Below are 27,357 nucleotides of genomic sequence, written 5' to 3' on the forward strand. Positions count from 1 at the left end.
AGTCCAAAGCTATATGAATTGGAGTCTTAAACTTAAGGGCCTTCAGGGAGCAAGCAAGTAACAAAAGTAAGCAGCAGGCTGAATAGCAACTGGAGTGACCTAGAGAAGGTGGGTTTGGCTCCTGAGGACAATTGCCTCTCAGTACTGACTTGCTAATTGTTGCCAATGTAGGACCATGGGCCAAGCTTTGCCAGATTATCCCTTTATTGAGAGAAGCCAGGAGTCTCTTGATTTTTATATGGTGATGACTAATTAAACTTTAAATTGAAAGCAAAAGAAAACAGAGCATGTATATTCCAAACAGAGCACATCTATGGCAGCGTGTGACCAATAGGCTATCTGTTTCCAGGCTCTGCTGTGAGGAATCATTGATTCAACTCTTTCCATATTACTAGTTGATCAGCGGAAACACTTTCATTTATTTTTATCACATTGTAACTCTGAATTTATTCCTAGTGTTCCTTAATATTTTAGCTACCTATAGAAGTGCTTTAAGGATTCTGAGAAGTGACACTCTTTATGTCATTCATTTTAATATCATTTGGGTGAAAAGACAGGCTTGGATGGGAAGGAGACTGTTGCTAAGGTTCTTAACTAGTTTTTTTTGTCTATGTGTGATTTTCTACAGTGTTTGAGTGTAAGAGTGCCTGAGGGATGGGGGCTGGAAGAGGTGACCTTTGATGTCCATTTCATCTATGTGACTGTGAGGTTTAATTAACCATGGATGCAATACTATTAATGTCCATGGGCCAGAGGGAGATTAGTTGGAGCTCTGCCAAGCAAAATATAGCCAAATCTATAAAGCCATTCTCAGTGGAAGAGCATTGTGTCAATGTGGATTAAGAGACAGGGCAAGGCTGTTAGATGAAGCAGAAGAAAGATGTCCCAAAGATGAGTTTGGAAACGGAGTCAGATGGTAAGGTCAGTTACCTGTCATCTTGCTGGGGTCATATTTATGAGTTATATGAGATATATATTCATATATGTATATATATATTTATTTTTTGTGGTTGATTCAGATTTGAAGACCTGACTTCTGATCAGCAATTGGATTATGCCCAAGCCTTTCCTACCCAATGATCCTCTTGCAACACACCGGGCTTCCTCCGCCTAAGCGGCCCTCATCCTCTCCTCCTATGTCAGTGGCCGCCAGGTCTACAGGAAACTTGCAGCTTCCAGATCAGAAACCTTTTGGGCAGGAGACTCCCTTGGCAGGGGAAGAAGAATTATCTAAGGGAGGGGAGCAAGACTCTGCCCTGGAGGAGCTATGTAAGCCCCTGTACTGCAAACTCTGCAATGTCACCTTGAACTCAGCACAGCAAGCCCAGGCTCATTATCAGGTAAGGAAAGAAAAGAAAATGTGTCTTTTGGTGAAGAGCAGTTTTGGGTTCTGCCTATTTCTGAGTTATCTCTGTAGTTATGACTGACTGTGCTGGGAATGGCTTTGTGAATAAAAGATAATGGTTCTACTTTAAAAGGAAGCATGACTTTTCATAGATTGTGGTTTCTCCCCACCACCTCATCCTCTTATACTTCTCTGTGTGACATTTGTTAACTTACCAGTTGTAGGCAAATGTAAATTATCTGTGCTAGTGTTTGAACTAGTGATTCTAAGAACAGGCATTTAAAACATGATGTACCAAATCACTGTCAGAACTGTTTAGAAGAATTAGTCTTATAAATATTCTCTTCTATGTAATACAACTTGCATCAGTTTAAGGTACTCACTGCTTATGAATTTTATGTTTTATTTTTTGACTCTAACATGTATATATCTTGTCGCAAAGGAAAACATAGCCACATCTTTCTGTGGTAAGAATGAAATGATATTGGCATATTGAGCTTTACCCTTTATTCATACGAGCGTATTCTGATTTCTTTTAGCCTTTTAGTGTGAACTGATACTTACATCTAAGTTTAAATCTGTAAAATAACTAGTGGAAAGGGCAATTTGAAAGGGTGTATTGACCCTAAGAATAGGTAGAAAGTTATATTTTGGCCAGAAAGAGGATGTAGTTTCTTTTAAATCTAGATTGGATTGTTATCTGTTTAAATGATGTAATTTCTTTTTTGGAGAAAGGAGAACCAAAAAGCAGTCAAGACCAAATTTCACTGAAAGAATGTCCTCTGCAGCATCACAATGACCCTTCTATACACAAATACTTGTCATAGTAAGAAAGTCTATCATTCTATCATGCCATTATAAGTTTCTCCAACTTAAAGTTTTTATTTACTGTCATTTTAAGTCTACTTTGTTTTGATCTTGAAGACTTATGATTGTGTCACTTTGTGATTATATATCAAAGGTCTTTTGATGGTAGATTGTTTTCTCTGGGGTTTTGGGGAAGACATATGATGTTGTTTCCCTGGCATTCTATCTGTACTAGCTTTGCCCTAGGTGCTGACTTAACTCTGTCTCTCAGATCTTGGTGCATGTCATCATTGATTCATAAAAGCAGCTTACATATCCCCAGTTCTTATCCTCATTCCTTTTATGTACCGCTCCCCACCACAATACTTTGCGTATTTTACCATTAACTGGAGTCTGTCAGGATTGTCCGTCTCAAACCCAAGACTCAGGCTAGCTTTCTTCTTCATTCATTCCTGTGGAATGTTTGGTTTTATAGCCTGAAACTCACTTTGAAAACCTAAGTTCTAAAAGTTTTGCTTTTTAGCTGTGTATAACCCCTAATAAATCATTAACTTGAGGACAGACCCACTTCCTTGCCATACATATATACAATTACCCTTTCTTTTTTTTATAGTTCTCTAAGCTTTATTGTTAATTCTTTTTTAAAATTTTTTAATTTTAATATTTATCAATTTCTTTTACATTTTTTAGATAATATTTGCTTCCCCTACCCCCTCAGGTGTAGTCCCCATAGAATTTCCTTTCCCAAGGTACCCGTGCACCATCACCACAGTCCCCTGTGCTCCTCTCTCCTCCCTCTCACCCCTCTCCTTCCTCCTCCCCTGCAGGATGCCTCTGGTTTACAGTTGTCTGTTTTTGCTTTGTTGTGATTTATACTGTAATACAATTACCCTTTCAAAAAAGAGTTGTTTAGTTTATGAGGGAAAACTTCTGGGTAATATATAGTTTAATGTCCATGTATACATACACCTTCTGCCTTTTTTCTCCTCTTAAAAATCACTTTGTGACTCTATAGACAGTGATGGATGCTTCTGGCTATGCATAGAGAGAATTCAATTTGAGCAAGGTCACTGGATTATAAGGCTTAAGCTAGATAAGAAACAGTCAGAATTCATTTAGGGTTTTCTTTTATTCTGCATTTTCCTCTGTGTGTGCTCTGACCTTTTTTAGTTGACAAGATTAGTCATTATACTTAATTTCATTTTGTTCAATGTTATAGTGATTGCATAAATGTGAAAATATAAGAAAAGGGAAGTAAAATTTACGTAAAAGTCCAACAATTGGAATTTATTGGAGTTAGTAATATTCCAATTTATTGGAATTTATTGGAATTAATAATTGGAATTTTAAGTAGAAAAGTTGGAGACTAACAACCTGTCATATGAGACAATTCCAGGCAAGAGCTAGGATAAAGATAGGGTAAAGAAGAAACAAGTAAATATTGTGAAAGTAGAACCTCATGGATAATGAAAAGTTTGGGTGTAATAAAAGTATATTTCTGAAAGCTTAGAAACAAAGATTTTAATGAAGCCAATAATGTTGGTAATTCTTAAAGGGAGGTTTTTTTTTTTTTTTTTTTTACAGAGAAGTAAGGTAAAATAGTTAATGTATAAAGTACAGAGCAGTTTGATTAGAGTTTATAGAAGAAAGCTAATCTTAGAAGTGAAATCTGGATTTCAACAACATAGAAATGGTCAATATGAGAAAATGTGGGTCAAAGTCTACATCAGAATAATAAGTAATCAGAGCATGAAAAAAAAAAAAAAGCAAACAAACTGAAGGGTGGATGCATCAACACAGAAATGCTAGCCTGAAAACTGAAAAAGGAATCAAAAGCTACATAAAGGATACTTAGACAGTGATATAAAAAGGCTATCAAAGACAAGGGTAAGGCCAGTGAGTAGGGCTTATTACTGAGAAGCAGGAATATGCAGAATGCAATGATTGTGTACTGATAGCGTAAAATGGTCGATGAGATGGCGAAGTAACGTTTTATGTCCCCTGAAAAACCTATTTTGTAATGTTTAGTACAACTGTGATCCTAAGACCTCAACTTCATTATTTCACTTATGTGTGAAATTAAAAAGGGTCAGTGGTAGCCTGTTAATAAGCTAGAAACATTCCTGTGAAGTCATAAATCACTATGATTATAATACTCAAAATGTTTTAGTCAGTTGATGCCATTGTTGAGATCTCAAAGTTTCAAATTGCTCAGGGTATTGTAAACAACCCTTGGTCTGGTTTGAGCAGTGTTACACTAGAGTCTAACTGTATCATGTTCCAGTAATCCAGAACACACAATGGAAACTGCTCAATAAATACTTCCCTTTTGCCTCATTCCCACCTTTCTGTTCTCAGGCTGGGGTTGTCTTAGCAGTGACCTATGTGTATCAGTGGTCACCACAGATTTAGTTTTATTCCCAGGACTTTTTAAACTGGTTTGCCTGATTCAAAATACCCTTAACTGTTGTTTTATTTTTAATGAGGTTACTAGTTTTTGCAGTCTCAAAATCATGGCTTTAGATATACCTTAATTTAAAGTAAAACCTTTGGAGAAATAAAATGTCTTCATCTTATTAATATAGATCTGTTGGCTGTGGGTTACTTCGGGCAAGTGTGGAATGGAGTAATATAACACTGTTTCAGCAGCAGAAATACCCAGAGGAATACCACTTTAGGATGGAAGGTTATTTACAGAAATAAGAAAAGCAAAAAATCCTACATAAATTTTGCTAAGGTATCCACAGTTTAAAATAAAGCCAACCAGTTTATCTGCTAATTTGCATATTTCTTTGAAAAGAACTAGATACTCAAAGTACATTTCTAAAATTTTTCATGAATGTAGATTTTTATTTGTAATATTTAGTAGCCAAACAACCCACCATGTTAATTACATTGCTCTGAAAGACAGGACAGAGGTATAAATAAGTAATTCTAGAATCATGATGTTGGATATAGTGGTCTTGATTCACAATGCAGAGAATGCAATGATGTTATCCCAAATTTTAAGTACTGGTTTTGCCACGTATCATTGATTACTCAGATTTGGATGACACAGTTGACAATCTAATTTCAGCTAATTGTTTGGTTTTCAAATTTTTCTTGATTGTTTTCGAGATGAATTTGCTGTGAACTGAGAATGGTCAAAATACACCTTAGTAGAGACAGAAGCTCTTCACATTTCTGTCATTAGCTGGATCTTACCCGCTTTCTGCCTCCCTTTCTGAGTCTACCCATACTTTCCTCCCACCGTCTTTTTTTTTTTTTTTTTTTAGTTTGAGAAGAATAGATAGAAAAATCTGTTCAAGACAGGTTCCTTAACTTGTACTCTGGATTTTTTGCACTCTGGATTTTATCACTTGTCATCACTTCTTCACATTAATCAGATTTAACATATGCTCAATTTTTCCCCCATATAAATAAAAACAGCAGCAGCAACTTTCCCTTTACTTTTTTAAATTCTTCTTGCTAGTAACCTTTCTCTTCTCTTTTGTCCTTAGAACTCATGAATATCCTCTTTAGAGGCCTTCATTTCCCATTCATTCCCCAGCCTGACTCTTCTTTTTTTTTTTAAGATTTATTTATTTATTTATGTATGTATGTGTGTATGTATGTATGTATATAAGCACTGGGTACAGTCAGAAGTGCGGGAGGGTGAGAGAATTCACCAGAGCCAGAGTGGAGAGCAGAACAGGCAGACTGACGAAATACACTGCTGAGGGGAGCAGGGGGCGGCAGGAGAGGTCTGGGCGCCATGTGGGACCCTCCTGCAGTGGCCGGGGAGCAGCCAGGGATCGGACTGGCGCTGCAGAGGCAGAGGGCAGTTTCGCAACCCAGCGCTCAACTGCTGCGCCACTGGGGAGGCCCATTTTAGTTTTTTCATTCCAACTTTTTATTGAAATGGTACTTTCCAACATCACCTGTGATCATTTTCCACTTGTCCTGGTTAGTAATAGCAGATCCTTTCAGTTTAAATGCTCCTGTTTAACTTGTGCTCTGTGGGAATTTTCTTTTATACTACTTCATAGATAATATTCTCTATTTTTCTCTGTCTCTTTTTATGGCAATCCTATTAACCCTATCCTGGATTTGTATTGCTAGATTGGTTTTTTTGCTTGTCTTTTTTCTCTTTTAACATTTCTTTATTTAATTTCAGAGATATTCTTAAATTCTAACCCTATTTTGAATTTTTTAATTTGGGCAGTTATCTTTAATTTTAAAGGATCACTTTATTTCTTATTGTTCCATTTTCATGACATCTGTTTTATAGGATATTAGTTAAAAATGTGTAATCTTAGATTTTGGGGTCAGACGCTTATTCAAATTATAGTCTTCCTACTTTCTAGACAAATGATATTGGAAGTATTTCCTAACTTCTCTGTGCCTCATTAAGATTGTGATAATGTTTATATTAAGAAGACCTGTAAGTTAGTATGTAGAAGACATCTAGAACAGTTTCTGGTCCCTGAGATAAGCCTGGATAGTACTTATTTGTCCTAGAGTATTGTGGAACATGCTGGCCTGGTCCCTGGAACCCCCTTCTCTCCAACTAGTCCATTTGCTTGTGACTTTAGACAGTTAACTTTCAAGTTTGAAAAACTTTTAACTTACGACCCTAACTTACAAACAAGCTTTCAATGTCTAAAATATAATAAAAAAAATTCCTGCATGTACCTGATCCAGGTTCTCCCAAAATATGTTAATATTTTTATAACTAGTATAATTATCAAATCAAGAATTTAACACCACTAATAATAATCTACAGACTGCATGTCATCAGTTGTCTATTGATGCCTTTTTTTGTTTCCAGGATCTAATTCAGGATGAAAATTTGTGTGCAGTTGTTATGTTTCTTTTAATTTTTCTTTGCTCTCTATAAACTTGTCATTTTGAGGAGTTGTTTTGAGTCCCAACTGGGGTTTGTTTGATTTTTTTTTTTTTTGCATGATTAAATTCAGGTTTGTGTGTTTTGGGGGCAAGAAAACCAGAGAAGCAATGTGTCCTCCTAGTGTATCTTATCGGGAAGGATATAACGTGAATATTTTTCATCATTGATTAAGCTGGTGCCTGCTTATGTTCTGCTTTGAAAGTTACTATTTTTCTTCTTGTGTTAATAAGTACTAGGTGAGCTAAGACAATGTGAATATTTTATTTTTCATCATATTTTCACTCAGTGATTTTAGCACTTGGCCATTGATCGTTTTTCCATATAATGACTGTTACTGTGGTGCTTGCCAAATGGTGATTTTTCTGTTTTAATCATTCTCTCTACGTTTATTAGTTGAAATTTTACTTTAAGGAAGTATTTTTTTCCCTTTTATTTATTTATCTACTCATTCATTCATTCATGCATTCATTATCATTTATTTCACTATGGATTCCTGTTTTATTCTAGGGATATAATATCTTGATGTCATTGTTTATTTTGCTATTTAAATTGTTCCAGATTTGACAAGTATGAGTCCCTTTAAGCTGGTGCATGTGTCTCTTTTACCTGTCCCCATAATTTTTTGTTTGCTTCTTTACTCTTTGACTCTACGAAACAGTCCAGAGTTTTTTTTTTTTTGCATTTTTCTTACGTCAGCCATTTCTTTGAGAAGCCAGGTTTCTTTTATTGGAGAAGGGTATCTAGAAACCAAAGTCTGATGGAAGTTGTGTGCTTTGACACTTGGGTGTCATTATTTCTGAACCCTCTCAGTGATAGAGCTAGTAATATACATGTGTATGTATGCAAATTTATATTTATTTGTACATATATTGAAAAAAGTTCAGTACTCCCAGTTTCAGTACAATATGACAGTGCTCATTCTAGCCTTCTGTCTTTCCTTAGACTTTAATTCCTCCTTTGATAGAGAGAAACCTGGGCTTTCAAATGTGCAGAGCACATGTGCGTGCCCATGTGCACATGAACACATACACTCAACACGTATAAAGTAGGTTAGGGATTGATAATCTATATTTCTGTGAAAAACAAACCTACTATCCAGAGGATAGTATTTGTGTATTGTTCTTTTTGTCTTTCGCATTATAATATTTAGTCAAAATACCATTTTTTTTTCAAAGTTAGATAGGTTATAAAGGTAGTACCTGCCAGGGTTCTCCTTTGTAAAATTACTTTTTTCTTTTGTGTTTAATAAGTGTCATGGCAGATACACCATGTGATTTTGTGAATATGTGAACTTTTTTTTTCTACACTCTGTTTCATTGTGGCTATGGTATTTGTTTCTTTCTATAGCTAAGTTTGCTTATTTCTGCTTGCATTTCATTTTGGGTCTTCCTCAAAGTGGCATTGATTCTTTTTTCTATGTCTATGAATTGTTAATTTCAACTATATGAAAATGTATATTCAGGAAAGTCTCACAAATAACCATTCCTTGTAGTCCATTCCCGTTCTCCTATTTTTATGCATTTTTAAATGATTTTACTTCTATTTAGTTATTTAATCTTCTACTATCTGCTCTTCTTTTTTATTTCACTCTTGTTATTTCATGTCCATCTGAATCCTTTGTACTTTCAACCTTGTGGCAAATTAAGACAGAGAGAAATGACTTAGTCATTTTTCTGAATTGTTTTTAGCCAGTGAAATATGGTGTGTTAGTTTTTAAAGGCATCCTAACTCTTTTGAATCAGTGATTCTAAAATAATAGAATAAATCATATTCTGCTTTCCTCTTTCTTCACATTTTTGTTGCATCATTTCTGTTATGTCATAATTTATACTAGTCATAATGTGTAATATTTGAACATTATTCTTTAACTCTCACTTCCACCTTTTATATAGTCTGCACTGTAACTGTATATATGTATATGTATATTTATATATGGTAATACTTAATCATCAGCCATTTTACTGCAGTTTTCCCAGTTACTTTTTTTTTAGATTTGTTTAGTTTATGCATACAAGAGCTGGAGTGTAAGTTAGAGGTGCGGGGGTGAGAGGATTCACTAGAGACAGAGTGGGGAACAGAACAGGCAGATCTACTGAAATACACTGCTGAGGGAAGCAAAGCAATGGGTGGGACAGGAGAGGTCTGCTGAGCCATGTGGGTCACATCCCTGGCTGGAGATGGAACTCATACTGCAGTAGCTGTGGACTGCTTCATATTGCTGACCTTTAACCCCTTGCACTACCAGGGAGGCACTTCCCAGTTACTTCTTCTTTTTTTTTTTTTAAGATATATTTATTTTTATATAAGAGCTGGGGTACAGGCCAGATGCGTGGGAGGGTGAGAGGATTTACCAGAGACAGAGCGGGAAGCAGAACAGGCAGATGACAGAAATACACTGCTGAGGGGAGCAGCAGGCGAGACAGGAGAGGTCTGCCACGCCATGTGGCCGCGCCATGTGGGATTCTCGCCCCCCGATTGGGATTGAACCCTCACTGCAGAGGCTGCGGACAGCTTCATAGTGCAGCGCTCAACCTGCTGTGCCACCGGGGAGGCCCTCCCAATTACTTCTTGATGGAATGAAGTTCTAATTGTTCTTTAAGACAAATTCATGAGTATTTGATTTCTAAGCTCCTTTATATTTAAAATGTTTTCCTGCAGTTTTGATAGCTGATACAGGGGTACTTGACTACATAAAATCCTTTGCTCACTTTGGGGGGTGGGGGGCGGGAGGGGCAGGATTGGGGTCAGAATGGGGCCTTTGCAATTGTATGGGGGAATATAAAAATAAAATTTAATATTAAAAAAAAAAGAAAACAACGTGTGGCTTAAAAAAATAAATAAATAAAATCCTTTGCTCACACTTTGACCAATTTTTAAAAAAGGCTACTTCATTATTGCCTTGTTTTTAATTTGTGGATGACATTTTTATTCTTTTGCCTTTGTAATTTATTTGATCTTTTTGACTGGAAAATTGAAGTCTCTTTTCTTAAAAGATACACCCCAGATTTCATTGTTACACATTTACTTTCTCAGATACCTGGTATGTCTTTTCTGTATGTAGATTCAGATCTTCGTTTACTTTTGAACAATTTTCTTGGGTTATAGGTTGAAATGTTAGTTAAATTTAGTTGTTTTGTTTTTTCCTCTTCAGGGATTCGAGTTTTACATAAATAATTTCTTAACTTGTCTTCCATTTCTATTGCTTCCTCTCTGACTCCTTAAATTTTTTTTTCTTTATATCATTTTAATTTTCTTCATTTCTTTCCTCAGTGCTTTGTTTTCATTTGCATCTCTTCTCTTTGGCACCTGTATTTTCTCTGAAAAATTTTTTACATGATTCTCTTTAATTTTGTAATTTCTTATAATTTCTTGTAATTTCTCAGTATGTTTTGCCCAGTTTTCATTGTACATTTAGAATTCCTGATTCAAGATCATTTTTATATGCCTATAATCTTTTTTAAAAAAAGATTTTATTTTTATTCATGCATGCATACAAGACCTGGGGTGTAAGCCAGAGGTGTGGGGGAGAGGGTGGTGAGAGGATTAACCAAAGACAGAGTGGGGAGCAAAACAGGCAGATCTACTGAAATCCACTGCTGAGGGGAGCAGCCGGTGAGTCAGGAGAGGTCTGCTACACCTTATGGATTGCTCCCTGGCCAGCGGGGTTCAAACTCAGGGGATCAGACTAGTGAACTAGTGCTGCAGTGGCTGGCGACAACTCAACAGCGCTGTCCTTAATCCCTGCAGCACCAGAGAGTCCCCTATGCCTGCAATCTTGTTTGAATATTTTAAAATGAATTTGGAATATTGTTTTAATACTTTTCTTATGTTTTATTTTTTTGGGGGTGGGGAATTTGGGGAAAAACAAAGATGCTGAGATATGTTTTTTGCTAGTAATGTTTCATAGACTTGATTCGATTTTGTCTGTTTCTTTGGCTGATTTTGGTGGTTTATGAGATTTTTAATTCAGTAGCAACCTCTTCTATAACTGGCAAAGTCTATTTCTTTGATAATTTTGTTATTGGTGGTGGTGGTCAGGGGAGGGTTTGTATATCCTAGGACTTTTGTCCTGTTCTTTTTTTTCTTGCAGAATGATAAATTTTATTTGATGCTTTCCCTCTTCACCTCCCAGTTGTCCAAGGATAACTTTCCCTTCCTTTTTGCCTTTTTCTCCTCCAGAAGTAACTTTGAAAGCCAGATCATGTTAACACTTAGGCCCTTTCCAGCAGTCAGAGTTCTGATCCACCAGTTCATGCTTTAGAATCTACTAACTTATGGGCCTCCCCGGTGGTGCAGCGATTGAGCGCTGGGCTGCAAAGCTGCCCACAGCCTCTGCAGCGCTGGTTCGATCCCCGGCAACTGGGCGAGGGTCCCACATGGTGCCCAGACCTCTCCTGCCGCCTGCTGCTCTCCCCTCAGCAGTGTACTTCATCATTCTGCCTGTTCTGTTCCCCGCTCTGGCTCTGGTGAATTCTCTCACCCTCCCGTGCTTCTGACTGTACCCAGTGCTTGTATAAATAAATAAATCTTAAAAAAAAAAATCTACTAACTTATGATGAACTTACTTTTTGTCCTGGTGATAGTTTTAAAGCAATTTTAGGTCTGTTGCTACCTCCTCCTTTCTTTCCTACAATTTTGGTTACACTGGAGCATGAGTGATGTCTCGCTGAGATTTGATGTTTTTCTTTTTTATGTGCAGTTTTGAAGTCTGGGCACTCTGTTACTTACAGTTATGTGGAGGGTTTGGTTTTGTGTAGTTTTATTTGTTTTTTCTTATTGTTCTGTATTGTTTGGGGGAGGATCCATAGGCAACTGCTGTCAAGCTGTCTGGAAGCTTTGGGGCAAGATTTTAACTCTCTGAATTTAATTCCTCACAAGTAAAATGGGCATTATAATATAACTATTTGGTAGAGATTTCATGAGGATGTTTATAAAGTGTTTAGAACTTTACCTGTCACATAAGTGCTCAAAAGTTATTAGTCACCATTATAGTATTCAGGCATTAAGAATATAGCATTGTAGCATTCAAGCATCAAGAATACTGCTGTGGACAAGGTTTTCGAGATAAAATACTTGATGCAGTCTAAAGGTTACCCTTTTGTAGGTTTTATACCTCATCATCTTATGCCTTTTCATGGACTGTGGACCCACAGCCATTTAGCTCCTGCATCATCTGTTCCTTTTTACTTACTTCTTCCTGTTATGTAAGCAGACCTAAGTAAAACTTATCTTTTAAAAAAATTTTCTATTGACTCCTTTTCCCCTCTAACTATACCCCATTTCTCTGCTCCCTGCCATAGCAAAACTCTGCTAAGTGGTGTCTGTGCTCTCATCTCTCATTGTTCCCTACTCCCTATGGCCTTTTATTCTGCATTACTCTACTGGAATGGTTCTTACCAAGGCTACTCTGGAACTCTAGCTTTTCAAATCCAAATTATTTCTCTGTCCTGATTTTATTCACCCCCACAACTGCATTTGACCTGGTGACCCACTCCTTTGGGGTGTGGGGGTTATTACTTCTTTTAAAGAACTATGAAATCCTTCAGACATAAAAATAAGACACAGAATTAGTTCATGAACTTGTCTATCATCTAGTTTAAAGAGTGAAAATTATCAATTCAATTGAATTAAATTCCTTCATGTGTTCCCAAATGTAGCCACTATACTGAATTGAATATTTGTTGTTCACACTTTTTTTTTGTTCTCACACTTCTTCCTACGTATGGGTTTTCGTATGTAAGTTGTAGTGGCTTCTCATGTTTTAAACCACATTAAAAAGATTATTGGTACATATCTTCTTTTGCAACATGTTCTTTTTATTCAATATTTTGTTATGAGAATCACTCATGTGGCCACACAGACCCCAGATTGTTTATTTTTATAAATATTCTCATTAGTGTTCAATTGTATGCAGACTACAATTTATCCATTACCTTATAGATGCACACTTAAGTTGTTTCTACTTTTCTGTTACAAAGTGTCCTTCTGGGACATTCTTATAGGTATCTTCTTCTTTGTGTGGTTCTGTCTGGTAAAACCTAGAAGTGAGTTCCTGGGTTATAATGTATCTAACTAGACTCTTCTTTTGAAACACCTTGGTCTTGACACCAGCCTTGTCTGGTTTTTCTCTTACTTCATAGGACAGGCATTCGCAGTCTCATTATCTGGATCCTCATTTTCTACTACAGCCTGTATTATCATGTTCTAGGCCACTGTCTTTGGTTCTCTTCTTCATATTCCCAGCTTCCAGCCTTGGTCGATTAATTTATCACCCCGTGCTGATCCCAGGATGATCTTTGTAAAATGCAACCTAATCATGTTACCGCTTTGTTTAAAATCCCTGGGAAGCTTGTGGATGTTTCTTAAGTCCAAATATTGTACTGTGGACAGAAATGTAAAGGATAACCCCTTGTTTATCTCAACTCCTACTTCATCTCCTAAGGATACCAAAGACTATCTCTCATTTGGCTCTTCAGCACAGCAGGCTGGAGCTTTACTCAGCTCCCTTCCTCATTCACAGTTTTCTTTCTTCTCATTCCTTACCTGCCTGGTAAACTTTTGCTCATGATAAAAAAATGAGTCATGTGCTTCTTTTCAGAGAAGTGTTCTCTGACACATTCAGGCAGGAGTAAGAATTTGTTTTCAGTGCTTTCTTCACAGTTTGTTTATTATCTCTGTTATGAAGCTCAATTCATTTATCCCACAAATATTTATTGATTGCCTTTTATGTGGTAGAAACTATTCTAGACATTGGGGATAGAACAGTAAACAAGGCAAACAAAGTTCTTATTTTTAAGGAGTCTACATTCCAGAGGTTATACAAGAGAAGCAGCAAGTTAAAAAAAACAACAACATTATTTTAGGTAGTGATAAGGTGTACTAAGATCAAATAAAATCAGATACTGTGGTAATGTGCTGGCGAATGTGTGGGGGAAGTATGAGGGGATGGGTGTGACTCTTCAGCTTTAGTGAGATACTGTTTGAGTTGAGACCTGAAAAATAGAAGGAGTCAGTCATGCAGAGATCTGAAAGAACATTCTAGGCAGAATAAATAGCACGTACAAAGGCCTGCAGCTAGAATAAGCTTGACAGATTGAAGGAACAGAAAAAAGGGCAGTGAGGCAGGAGCAGGAGCATAATGAGTAGGGAACAGAGGTACTATATGAAATAAAACCCCAGAGGTAGACCTGGCTTGATCATCCAGGGCCGTATAGGTAAGATGTGTTGATTTCAAGTATAGTAGGAACCCACTGGGAGTTATTAAGTGAGAGAATGGCATGATCTGATTTATGTGTAAAATTATCACTCTGTCTGATAGGAGAATTATAGGAGGACAAGCATGAGAGGAGAGACCAGGTAGGAGCTTTGTGTACTCCAATGAAAAATATCAATAGCTTGAATTACTATGGTATTTGTCGTGTCCATGGAAAGAAGTAGAATGGCTTAAGATATATTTTAGAGGTAGACTGACAGGGTTTGCTGATAGATTAGAAGCATTGGTTTTAATATGAAATGAAAAAAAAAAAAAGAGGACCCCTTGGCTTTTTTTTTTGAGCAACTAGGTGAAGAGTAGTATCTTATTGACATGTAGATAACTCGTTGTGATGGCAATGATGAGAAAGTTCTGTGGGGGAGGAATCAGAAGTTATGTTTTAGATGTTTTAAATCTGATATGTTTCTTTAGACTGCAAAGTGTAGATGGTAAGAAGGCAATTGGATATATGGTTCTGAAGGTAGGGATTGTCCTAATCCATTGGAGCCACAAAACAAAATACCATGTACTGGGTGAGTAAAGAACATGAATTCATTTCTCACAGTTCAGGAGGCGGGAAGTCTGAGGTCGGGGGCCAGCAAGGTCCTGTTGACAGCAAAGGAAAGCAGTCTGTTTTTCCAGTAACAAATAGGGTCTATTTGGAAACAATACAACAGAGGGCAGATTGGAGAGTGCATTCATGGTGAGGCCCACATGCAGTCCCCCGAATCCAAGGCTAAGAAGCCCCTATATAAACTCTGGAGGTCCTTTCCTTCAGTTCCAACCTAGGAGGCATCTCCCATGGGAGATGCAAGGCATGTTGGGTCCTGTAGTTTGTTTTGTTGATGTACACATGTGTATGCACTCCCTTTCTCGCCTCCTGACCTCATTTAAATTGGGTTTTTTGTATATTAATGTTTACTTTTCCCCCATGCAAGCAGACAGCGTTTGATTGATTTTTGGACAGGTGAGGTAAGAAAGTACTTGTTGGGGCCTTATTATTTCTCCGCCAATATTGATTCATGACTATTACAATTTCATTGGTAGGCCAATAGTTTAATGCAGATACAGTGATTAGGAATGGAAATTTTAGCATCTTTGGTAGGACTGGGTTGTTATTTGGTCCCACTTATTGTCATACCAACAATTATTTAATTCCCAGAGCTGATTTTCTCTTTCTGGGGTCAGTTGTTCGGCTTCCCTTGCTTGTTCTTCTAGGTTGTCGATTGGAAAAAGGTCTCTTTGGACCATGACAGAGGATGGCTGCTGTTGGTTCTATTAGAGCAGTGTTGCTGCAGAAATATAAACAAAATGATTTCCTTTAGTTACTAAAGCATCAGCTCTAGTATGTTTTGGAACTTTAATAATGGCTTAGGAAGCAAGTGGAAGTATAATTTTTGAAGAATTCTTGAACCAGCATTCATTTTTAAGTTTGTCTTTGCAGGAAGTAAGGAAGCTATATTGCGTTCACAACATTCCAAAATCATGAGCTCTCTGAAAGCATATCTACTGTCAGTGCAAATGTGCCAATTTTGTCCTTAGGTCAGGGTACAGGTCTTTGTGAGCACAGATAATTTGACTTGTTGGGCTGTAGCAGCCCAAAGAAAAGGTGTTGTTTTAGTTATAATCAAAGTGTGCTGATGTTGCATATTCAGTACAATTTTTACCCTATTTTACCTTTCAATTATGAACCATCAGTGAACCATGAGATGTCAGCATTACCCAAAGGAGATTTCTGTAGATCTTCACAGAAGTTCAGGAGGTGCTGTCAGGCAGTTACTAGGAACTTCCTTGGCATCAGCAGGAAGAGTGTTGCTGGCTAACTTTATTATAATGTGAAAAGAGTTATATGGGTAGCAGTCAGCAAAGTTTTTCCATGGGGCTTAAGGCAGCTGACTGAAATGTCGAATGATAATTGAGGACTTCTATTGCATGAGGTACAAAAATGGCTAAGAGGGCATTCACAGTGATTTCTTCAGTGGTCTTAACCACAAGAGCTTGACAGCAATTGCTTTAAGGCATGGAGGCTACCTTGGTATGCTGGAGGGTCCAGTTGTTGACTGTAATACCTTATGGTTCAATGGTGGTTCCAGTGCTTTGGGTCTGTATATAAAAAGGGGGAAGGGAATCTGATAATTGAGATGTCCAAGGGAGCTTGGTTTATTTAACTTTCTCTCTCCTTCCCTCCCTCCCTCATTTTCTTCCTTCCTTCCTTCCTTTTTACTCCCTCTTTCCTTTCCCTTCCTTCCTTCTTTCTCCCCCCCCCCCCAACTTTTCCCTGCCCCTCTCCCTCTCTGTACTTCTCTTTCTTTTCATTGAGGTAACACTGGTTTATGATACTGTATATATATTACTCCCCTTTAAAGTCATGAATGCCTCTTACTGGGTATTGATTAATTCTGGGGAGAGGATTGAAGGGATCTGTTTGAGTCTTGCTGGGAGATACACTATGAATTTTACCAACATCAGTAGGAGAATTTTCCTAGAAAGACAGTGGTATCAGATTCAATTGGGACAACAGATCAGTGTCTCTATAATCAACTTTAGTAGCATCATACACAGGGCAAATAAAAGATGTTAAGGGTTCATTTAACTCACTTAGTTGCCTATTTTCTTTTTTTTTTTTTAACTGTCAACCTCTAGAATTATTTACACCTTTAAGGGAAAGAGAGCTAGCTTGTTATTTTGCTAAGTAGTCTTGACCCAATAAATAGGGGCTGAGGAGCCCAGGAGAAAGGATGGGTATTTCTCAAGGGGCCTGAACAAAGGGCTTGGGAATAGATTCAGAAATAGAAAGTTTTTATTTTAGAATTCTCCACTGTTTGAATTGTCTGAGCTGTTTATAGCTATGAAGTTAATGGCTCCAATGTCAGTAAGGATGCAGAGATTCATTCCAGATCAACAGCCAATTAAGGAGGAGGATTAGGAAAAACCCTTGTAGTTCCTAGAAGTCCCATCAGTGGAAATTAGAAGAAAGTGGCAAAGTCTGATTGAAAGACTGCACATATCTTGGCTTTCTTATAGTAATGCAATATCTTGTTTTCTTGTATTATTGCAAAAACTAGAAAGTTTTGGTTCCATATAAGACTAACAATTGTGGTAATTTGGTGATAAATGATTTTCTATTCTTTCTTTTAGGTGACTTGTCACAGGTACAAGTGAACTGATTTGTTACATTAGCTATTATGAAGTAGGTATAGTCTCCGATTCTACTCTTTAACTAAAAGAGGAAGGTCTTGAAGATTTAGTATTGGACTGATTCAGCTAATGAATATATAGAAGTGAAGGCTGCCCTTGTCAATTTAGCATTAAAGGGTAAACTTGAGTTTTCTTTGAAAATGATTTGAAGCCAATTTTAATAATCACAAATTTATCAAGCTTTTGTGTGTAAGCTTACATTTATTCCAGTCAATAGGTTTAAGAGAGGCCATGGAAATGGCTTGAACTCTTGCCAAAAGTTAGGGTGTTATCTAAATCCTTTCCAGGATTTCCCCATTTGGCAAATTTCCTACAATGTTTGACTTGACTTTTACCAACAGGCATGTGAATTAATTGACACAGGTCAGAAAAACAAGGTTGGTAAGTCTGCATTATGATGTTGAATTCTTTAGCAAGTCTGTGAGGGTGACCAGTTACTTAAGGAAGCTCTTAACTATGGCCTGCAATTTGACCTAAGTCCAGGAACTTAAGAGATCTGAGGTTTTCCTGGATCCTCAGAAGGCTTAAATTTAAAAGGCAGGTTGTCTAAAACACAAACAATGATGTAAACCAATGTTACCTCAATGATTAAAAAAAGGGGAGGTAGACTGTAATGAGTTAGAGGATAAAAGGTTCAGTCAGCAGAAGACAAAGACTGAAGCTGAGGTTTGGAAGGGTCTACATGGTCAGAAAGGGAGGTCAAAGGATGATGGTGGGTGCAGGGCTTGAGCACAAGTCGCTGTTGCCACATGGCCAGAGACAAGGGAAAAGGTACAAAGGAAGAAAGGAAGGTGGACCCAAGGTGAGGACTGAGCATGTAGCTGTGGTCATAAGCCCTGGCTCAAAGAAGGTAGAGGAGGTAAGAGAGAAGCATCAGTCAATTTTAAGATCATATTTTCAAAAATAGCAATTTAAAACTTTAATGTTTGGAAGCCTCCACATATTTATCAGAATAGACTTTTCATTTGTTTTAGCAATTTCAGAACCATTGCTGTCTAATTCAGTACTAAGAGAAAAGCAAATTTGAGGAGTTCAAAGATTCCCTATAATGGTCGTTGGAGTTCTAAATTACTTTTATTTAATTCAGTCCACTTAGTTATAAATGCACATGTGGAAAGACCTTGATACTGAACCATTAAATCGACAGGGAATAACATTTTGAGGACACTTAGCCATGATCTCATTTCTCTTATTATTATTACCAGCAGTTCCCAGAATGGCCTGATCTTTTATAGGCAACCACTGTTTTCCAGAAGGGAATTAGATTAAAGACCAAAACTCAAGTTTCTTACAACAATGTCAGTCTGAGCACTCATAAACAAATGTTCTACCTTTAACAAAATAGCCAGTCTCCCGAAGAATCAGACTGCAAAACCAGCATAATTTCAGATAGCCCTGTCTTGGAACCAGTGGGTTTTAATAGTTTTCACTTGTACAGATAAATGGCATAATTTTTGGTGGAGAATCTGTCCCTCATAAGTCAGATAGAAGACCAGGACTGCTCTATTTTGAGCCACTTTAATTCAGGATTCTGCCCAAAGCTAACACATATCCACCAGGATAACCCAAATCCTCAAAGGGCTGACTGTGTGCACATTAGATACCACTAGATGCACAAGGTCTTAGCAACAGCAGATTGCCATATCACCCCCGAAGAGATCAACTCCAAATATTGGGGATCTCAGATACTGGAGAAAAGTTCCCTTCATGGCAGGAGGGAAAGCAACAAATCACTTGACTCCATGGGCACAAACAGCTATTTTTTTGCCAACCTCAGAGTGGTCAAAGTTGATTTCTGGATTACTGTACAGAACACTAACTATGTTGACCTCAAGCAAAGGAATGAGTAATTCTAGCAACAAATAGGGTTTATTTGATAACAAAACAATAAAAGAGAAGGCAGCTTGGAGGGAAAGCCTAAGTTCATGGTGAAGCCCATGAGCGCTTCCCTGAATCCAAGGCTGATACCCCCCACATAGCCTCTGGACAGCCTCCTCCCTCAATTCCCCTGGAGTGGTAAATAACATTATTTCTTGTGGGAGATGCAAAGCATGTTGGCCCCTTACTTTGCTGATTTACTCCTGCATGGACACGCTATACTCTCAATCTCTATGTTAATGTTTATGACCTCTTCCAAATTGCAGGTGGCCTACTTCTCCTTGTATACTCACATGGCAGAAAGAGGGAAGGGAAATCTCTGCCTTCTTATGAGAGACAGGTTAGGCTCCACTTTTTGTTTCTCATGACTGAATTACCTCCTAAAATTTCCTCCAAATGTAAACATAATGGCATTAGATTTCAGTATATGAATTTTGAGGGGACACATTCAGTCTATAGCAGGGATGGAAACAGATAATTGGGAAGTTGCTAACGTATTGATTATATCTTAAAGCAGTAAGACTGGGTAAAATCATCTGGAGTTTCTGTAAAGGTGAAGAGAAGAGAAGACTCTCGAAGGTAGAGCTTTGGACACTGCGGTGTTTAGAGAATGAGAGGTAGAGGGGGATGGGAGTCATAGAACACAGTGGAAGAGGGCAGTAGCAGTTGTGCCATGCTGCTTAGAGTGTTTGCAGTGAAGGTACAGATGTGCCCACTGGGTCGCATCCTCTGGAGGTCACTGTGATCATGCTAATCACATTTTTACAGCTTTCCAGTGGCCAGAGGGTGAAACTTAGCTCATTAACTGCATAAGTATCTGTCTCCTGTGGAGTGTGCTGCTGCTCTGGTTTGCTTCTAGGCTTTAGCATCTAATAGATGGCGAGTAAATATTTGCCTACAGCGTTGAGCTTTACATTGAAGTTTAAAGAATAATGTTTTAGAACGCTTTTAGATCACTGACCCTTCCCACCAGCCTGGATCAGTTCAAGGAATTTAATTCTGCGAATAACTTAAATGAGACACAATGAGAGGCAAAACCATTCTAGTAGAGATTTATTGTGCATCCTGAAGCCATCATGTTGTGGTGAAAAATTTCCTTGCTTAAAGTGCAGAAGGCTTGCCTCAAACTCTGGCTCCATTTTCAGCGTTGCTGAAGGTGTTGGGAGTGAGGCCTTCACACTGTCTGGATTGCAGTTGCTCAGCTGGCTCATGTAGATAATAGCAAGCTCCTCTTATAGAAGTTTTGTGAGCAGTAAATGAGCTAGTGCACATGAGAGTACTTTGTAAGTAAAGATACTAAGTGCTATTTTTGTAAAAATAACTGATAACATTACTGATTTTAAGGTAGATTACATCACTGTGTCATGAAATTCATATTGAGAATGAATGGCAACAAATTAAGGGAGGGCATAGGTCATTGAAAACTGTGGTAGCTTTCTAGAAATATAGAGGAAATTAATTTTTTTGGCATTGTTCCCTTATCAGTTCAGTTCCAGATAAATGTAATCATTCTGTTAAAACTAGAGTACACTCTGACTTTAAGGTCTAGTAATCAAACCTAATTAGTGGTCTGTTTGTACCAGTGTTGCAAATATCTGAAAAAATAAAATGTAGTTGGTATTGCTTGTTTTTTTTTTTCTTTCTTTAAAAATTTTTTTTTCAGTGACTACATTAACTTGATTTGACAAATGCTCCTCATGATGATTATTCACTTCATTTCACTTCTAGGGTAAAAATCATGGTAAGAAACTCCGAAATTACTATGCAGCTAACAGCTGTCCTCCTCCTGCAAGAATGAGCAATGTTGTGGAAACTGTGGCCACTCCAGCTGTTTCAGTCCCTCCACAGGTGAGACTCTTGTCAGGGAGGAAGCTGTCCTCTGCCTATAAGCTCATGGATGAAATTTGTCCTTCATGTGCTCATCAGGTTACAGTTGACAAATACTCCTGAAAGGTCCTACTCTATGCATTTAGCTCCTTGAACTGCAGTGCTGGATTTAATGCATGCCAAAAATCTATGAACCTTGAGATTTCTTACTAGCTTTGGTTGTGATGCATGAAATGACAAAGCAAATATTGTTTTATGAGCCTTTCTCTATGTATTTCTCAAAATTCTGGGTTAAATGACCATAAATGTCTAGGCTAAGCCCTGAATGGAAAGAGATTTTTAAGTCTTTATATCTTCATTGCAGTCAATCCCATTTTTAAACATTTATACCTTTGTTGCACTTAATCCCACCTATATTCTGCTTTCTATCAAGGTCAGATTCTTGAGATTGTCTTTTTCTTCCCTCTGTGCAGAAAGCCTGGGTAGGGTCTCTCTGAAAAACTTCTGTTTATGATGTGCGCTTGAAAGCAGAAGTTTCTTTTACTCTTTGGAATGTAGCGTGGGTGTTTTAAGCAAGACATTCCTGCACTTTAATAGCCCCTGAAATATAAATTCTAGGTCTTAATTTGCCTTTTTACTAGTATTTGTCCATAGAACAATGCAATGGTGATAAATAATAATAACTACAATTGAGTACTTATACCAGACAGTATGCTAAATCCTCTTCATGTATTATTTCATTCATGACAGGAACTATTTTGAGAAGAAAGATGCACTCAACTTGAGCACAAAATTTAAGAGAGTATCAAAAATTAAGTAATCAAGACAAAATATTTTAATGTAATATTTAAAATATTCAAAATTAATGTGAAAAAATCAAGGGTAAGCAAAATGTCAAAAACATAAAGACAGGATACTTACTGCTGACTTTCCTTTAACCTTCAGTGGTGATATAGTTTGGTATAGCACTGTCACTGATCCTGTCTTTTTAAAAAATGTATTCAATATTCATCATTCTTTTTGCATTATGTTTGACTTGTAAAAAATAATTCCATTAAAATAATTTTATTAAAAATCCTGATCAAGGCCTCCCTGGTGGTGCAGCGGTTGAGCGCTGGGTTGCGAAGCTGCCCGCAGCCTCTGTGGCTCTGGTTTGATCTCCGGCCGCCGGAGAGGGTCCCACATGGTGCGCAGACCTCTCCTGCTGCCCGCTACTCCCCTCAGCAGTGTACTTCTTTAGTCTGCCAGTTCTGCTCTCCACTCTGGCTCTGGTGAATTCTCTCACCCTCCTGTGCTTCTGACTGTACCCAGTGCTTGTATAAAAAGACAAACAAACAAACAAACAAACAAAACAACCTGATTGCTGGGCCTTCCTGGTGGCGCAGGCGGTTAAGTGCCACACTGTGAAGCTGTCCGCAGCCTTTGCAGCGCAGATTTAATCCTGGCCAGCTGGCGAGAATCCCACATGGTGCTGCAGACGTCTCCTGTCTCGCCTGCTGCTCCCCTCAGCAGTGTATTTCGTCAGTCTGCCTGTTCTGTTCCCTGCTCTGGCTCTGGTGAATCCTCTCACCCTCCTGCGCATCTTGCCTGTACCCTGGTTCTTGTATAAATAAATAAATCTTTAAAAAATATATTAAAAAAACAGTCCTGATTGCTGAGTTTTTTGATGCTCCCTTAAATTTTGTGCCCATAACATGTGCTGGCCTTGCCTCATTTTAGTCTTGGGTCCTGACTTCCTTCAGTTAGTTCTGGGAACAACTTAGAGGTATTATTAAACCTTAGCAATATTACTAAAGGTATAATTCCTGGACTGCCAGCATTGGTCTCATTTAATAGCATATTTGAAGATCAGGAAAGCTAAATGACGTGTCCCTGGCATTACCCATGTTTTAAAGTGGTGGAACAAGAATTGTTTGTGACCTTAGATCTTTACTCCTAACCCCCATGGTATAATTTTACTTCTCTGAATGTCAGTTTAGTACCAGCTGGTGTTCTCTTCCTGTGAATATGTGGGGTAGACAGAATATGTTAAAAACAGAATAAGAGATAGGAAAATACCCGCGGAGATCTACAGGGGAGGAGTTGTCATACTAATTCCTGAAGGCTGTTCTCCCTGTGAGGGGTTGTTTTTGCTGATTCCACATCCCTGGGCAAACAGCCCACACCTTCTTTCACAGCACAACACTTTGTGATTTTTGAAGACAGATCCTGTCCCCAGAAAAATCTTTCCTTCACAGTTGAAACAGTGCTGTTTTCTTCAGCACGTCCTGATATGACATGCTTTCTGGACTCTTCACTGTGTATATTATTCTCCTCTAGCCAAAATCTAGTTTGTCTTTTTTTTTCTTTTCTTTGTTAACCCAACAATCTTACTGAGTGTTGACTGTCTTCCAGGTACATATTAGGTTTCCCTTAACTCATTTTCCTACCTGAATGCAGTTGTCTGAATCTGCTGTTCATTCTCCCCTAATTGTATTATATTTGTAACTAATTTGTAGACTCTTTGAGGGAAGGGGCTCATTTTTGAAAGTATGTTTGTATAACCTCCTGGATTAGGTCTCAAGCCTCATCTGCAGATCCCATAATGCTTGTTGATGAATTGTGGGTGGACTTTACTCTTTCTGCTAATATGATTGTAGACCTTGCCTGTACTGACCTAAATCTTCTGTGCTATGGTTTTAAACTTCTTTTCTTCTTTTCAACAATTTCCTCAATGGCAATAGCAATGAGCCATTCACTAATTTGGTACATAGTGATTGTCTTCCAAAACCATGATATTAAGTGTCTCCCAGCCTTTCTGTCTTCCTTTTTGTTTTCCTGGGATGAATTACTTCCTTTCCTTATTAAACTGAGTGTTTGTGGTCTTGCCATAACCTTGGTTATTTTTCAACTCTGAGTAGGAACTAGGAGGAGTTGGAGGGAGTCAGCTCCGTACTTTTGTAATTCTTGTTTCTTGTGTCTTTCATGTCAGATGGGGTCCTTTAAGCCAGGAGGCAGAGTGATCCTGGCCACAGAGAATGATTACTGTAAGCTCTGTGATGCCTCCTTTAGTTCTCCGGCTGTGGCTCAGGCACACTATCAAGGGAAGAATCACGCCAAGAGACTGCGGCTGGCAGAAGCTCAGAGTAACTCGTTCTCGTAGGTATTGCCATTTCCTCTGAGGCCCAAGTGTTGTGTGGGACTCTCTTTACAGAAAGAGTTGAAACGGGTCCTTGTTTTGAAGTCTTCCTCTTAAATTTCTTTTCTCCAGGGAATCCTCAGAGATTGGCCAACGGCGGACCCGGAAAGAAGGGAATGAGTATAAGATGATGCCTAATAGGAGAAATATGTACACAGCTCAGAATAACTCAGGTATCCTGTGGTGTTCGCATACTGTGGCCACATTCTGCATTGGCCTCTTTTACTTTTATTTCTTTTCATGGTAATGGATAGCCCTGAGATTTTGGGATTAGCTGTTGTTTTGTTGAATTGGTCTAGTGGCAGTGTTTATTTCAGCTGGTGTTTATTTCAGGTATTATTTATTCATTTCCTATTTAGCATATGTTTTATTTCGATTTTAAGCAATTGTTGATGTTTTAAGACCCCTTAGGATAGTTGCTTTATGTTCCTTTTGGTATTTGCCAGCTGAGAAATGTGAAGCGCATTCTGAAAATCGGCTGTTTGGTTTTAAACTGCACCAGGTTAAATCCACGTTTATTTGGGACAATAAAAATGATCATAGTACTGTTTTTCAACCAAGGTAGTGAATCAGAATTGCTTGGGAGTTGTTATAAAATACACATGCTTGAACCATGGCTTAGCAAATTTCGGTGAATTTGGAGTGGATCCAGATATGTGTGTTCTGAAAATGCTTCCTCAGTGATTCTGATAATACACCTTCAATTCAAAATTATGAGTATGCAGGAATATTTTCTGCATTTTTCTGATCGTCTTGTATAGGGAGAGTAGTCCCTCATCTCCCTGCTCCAGCCTTTAGTACATACTCTTACAACAGAGGTCGTTTAATAAAACAAACCAAAAAAAGGACTTGGAAAGGTAAGGGAAGCTTAGGAAGAGGACCACATAGGATTAATAAAAGTCTGAATAGGATTAACAAAAGTCTGAACATCACATTGATAATTATAGTGAATGTAAATTTATTAAGGTCTTAGATAAAATTGTAAGATTAGATCAGAAGCATTCAACTGAAATGAAGGAAACTGAGATAGCTATATTTATATTAGATAAAATAAAAATTAGGACAGAAGGCATTTTAGACTTTGCTCTTGGACCATAGCACATTAAAATGAGATGTCTATAACAAAAATACAAAGAAGAAAAATTTCCCTTTCTTTGGAAATTTTAAAATATTGCTAAATAACTCAAGGATTGAATAATATATACTAGAAATTAAAAATTCTTAGCACTAAATAGTAATAAAAATATACCAAAATTTGTAGGATGCAGTTTAAGTATTATTTTGAATAAGATCTTAAATACTTATAGTAGAGAAAATAGCTGAAAATGAATTGAGCCAGTAACCTGGCTTAAAAAGTCAGTCATGGGGCCTCCCCGGTGGTACAGTGGTTAAGCACTGGGCTGCGAAGCTGCCAGCAGCCTCTGCAGCGCCGGTTCAATCCCTGGCCGCCGGCAAGGATCCCACATGGCATGCTGACCTCTCCTGCCGTGCCCGCTGCTCCTCTCAGCAGAGTACTTCGTCTGTCTGCCTGTTCTGCTCCCCACTCTGGCTCTGGTGAATTCGCTCACCCTCCTACGCTTCTGACTGTACCCAGTGCTTGTATAAATAAATAAAAATTAAAAAAAAGAAGTCAGTTACGTAGAGAGGAAGAAAATGAAACTGTCAGTAATTCCCCAACATTTTTGTGTAGGCCATTCAAATGTCTTTATGTATTACTGCATTAAAATAGAAATGTGATTATATTTTCTGATATTTTTGTGTTTTGTGTTCTCCTTCCCCCTTACCTTATCACAGACCTCAAAGGTTTTATAAACATTGATGAAATAAATGTTCTTGTGGATAAAATTCTATGCAAAATTTCTCAGTATTTTCTTAGACTAGTTCTTAGAATTTTTTATTTTTTAAATTATGCTTTTTTTCCTTTTTTTTTAAATAAAGATTTTTATTTATATATTTATACAAGCACTGGGGCCAGTCAGAAGCACGGGAGGGTGAGAGAATTCACCAGAACCAGAGTGGGGACCAGAACAGGCAGACTGAGGAAGTACACTGCTGAGGGGAGGAGTTGCACGGCAGGAGAAGTCTGTCGGGCCATGGGGAGAAGTCTGTCGGGCCATGTGGGACCCTCGCTGGTGGCCAGGGATTGAACCCGCGCTGCCGAGGCTGCGGGCAGCTTTGCAGCCCAGCGCTCAACCACTGCGCCACCAAGGGAGGCCCTTTTAAGGTATGCTTTTTAAAGACATTGCTATTCAGAGTTTAGTTTGGCTCTAGAGTAACCTTTCTGACAATAGATGGAGGAATCATTGTAACTTTTTAGGTCAAACTTGTATAAAATTGTGATTTAAAAATCCTTAAATTTTACATTCATTTAAGGCTAGAAATCTGTGAATTTTATTACTTGAATTTAGACTTAAAAATTACAATGATACGTGATCAGATTGTCACTCACTTGGTGAATATTTTGAAGAGAATACATCACTTTTCTTTCTTGATTTTAGCAGGTCCTTACTTCAGTCCCCGCTCTCGGCAGAGGATCCCACGTGATCTGGCCATGTGTGTCACTCCAAGCGGCCAGTTTTACTGCTCAATGTGTAATGTTGGAGCTGGTGAAGAGATGGAATTCCGGCAGCATTTAGAAAGCAAGCAACATAAAAGCAAGGTGTCTGAACAGCGGTACAGGAATGAGATGGAGAATCTGGGTTATGTATAGTGATTTTCATATTCAGATAGAGCAGCTTGTCCTGCCTGTTGTTTGCCTTCTGTCAATATGTCCTGCTTTGTGGTCCTTTGATATGAGTACATTCCTCTGCTTAATATAATACATGTAACCTGCAATGGTACCATGAGATGTCAAAACTGGGGAAGGGACAGAACGTGCTTCTTAGGTCATCATGCTTTTTCAGGTCAGTTGTGCCAAGCTGCTTAGAGCATGTGACCTACCTACCCCGTGAGAAATAACTTACTATCTTAAAACAAATTCTGGT

The 27,357-nt window shown here is 38.0% G+C and overlaps 1 protein-coding gene across 2 annotated transcripts; it reads left to right on the forward strand.

The window, feature by feature from the left end:
- Positions 1-1,076: 1,076 nt before the first annotated feature.
- Positions 1,077-27,083, forward strand: ZMAT3 (zinc finger matrin-type 3; the record flags this gene model as incomplete). 2 transcript variants are annotated; one of them, XM_084231078.1, is made up of 5 exons in its annotated part: positions 1,077-1,340; positions 21,097-21,216; positions 24,167-24,333; positions 24,446-24,546; positions 26,872-27,083. In XM_084231078.1, the coding sequence occupies 5 exons, from the start codon at positions 1,077-1,079 to the stop codon at positions 27,081-27,083; spliced, it is 864 nt and encodes a 287-aa protein (XP_084087204.1). The 2 variants fall into 2 exon arrangements, with proteins under 2 accessions (XP_084087204.1, XP_084087205.1); XM_084231079.1 differs by having other exon boundaries at positions 26,875-27,083.
- Positions 27,084-27,357: the final 274 nt, after the last annotated feature.

The sequence above is a fragment of the Talpa europaea genome (assembly GCF_964194135.1).
Source record: "Talpa europaea genome assembly, chromosome: 4".
Classification (NCBI taxonomy): domain Eukaryota; kingdom Metazoa; phylum Chordata; class Mammalia; order Eulipotyphla; family Talpidae; genus Talpa; species Talpa europaea.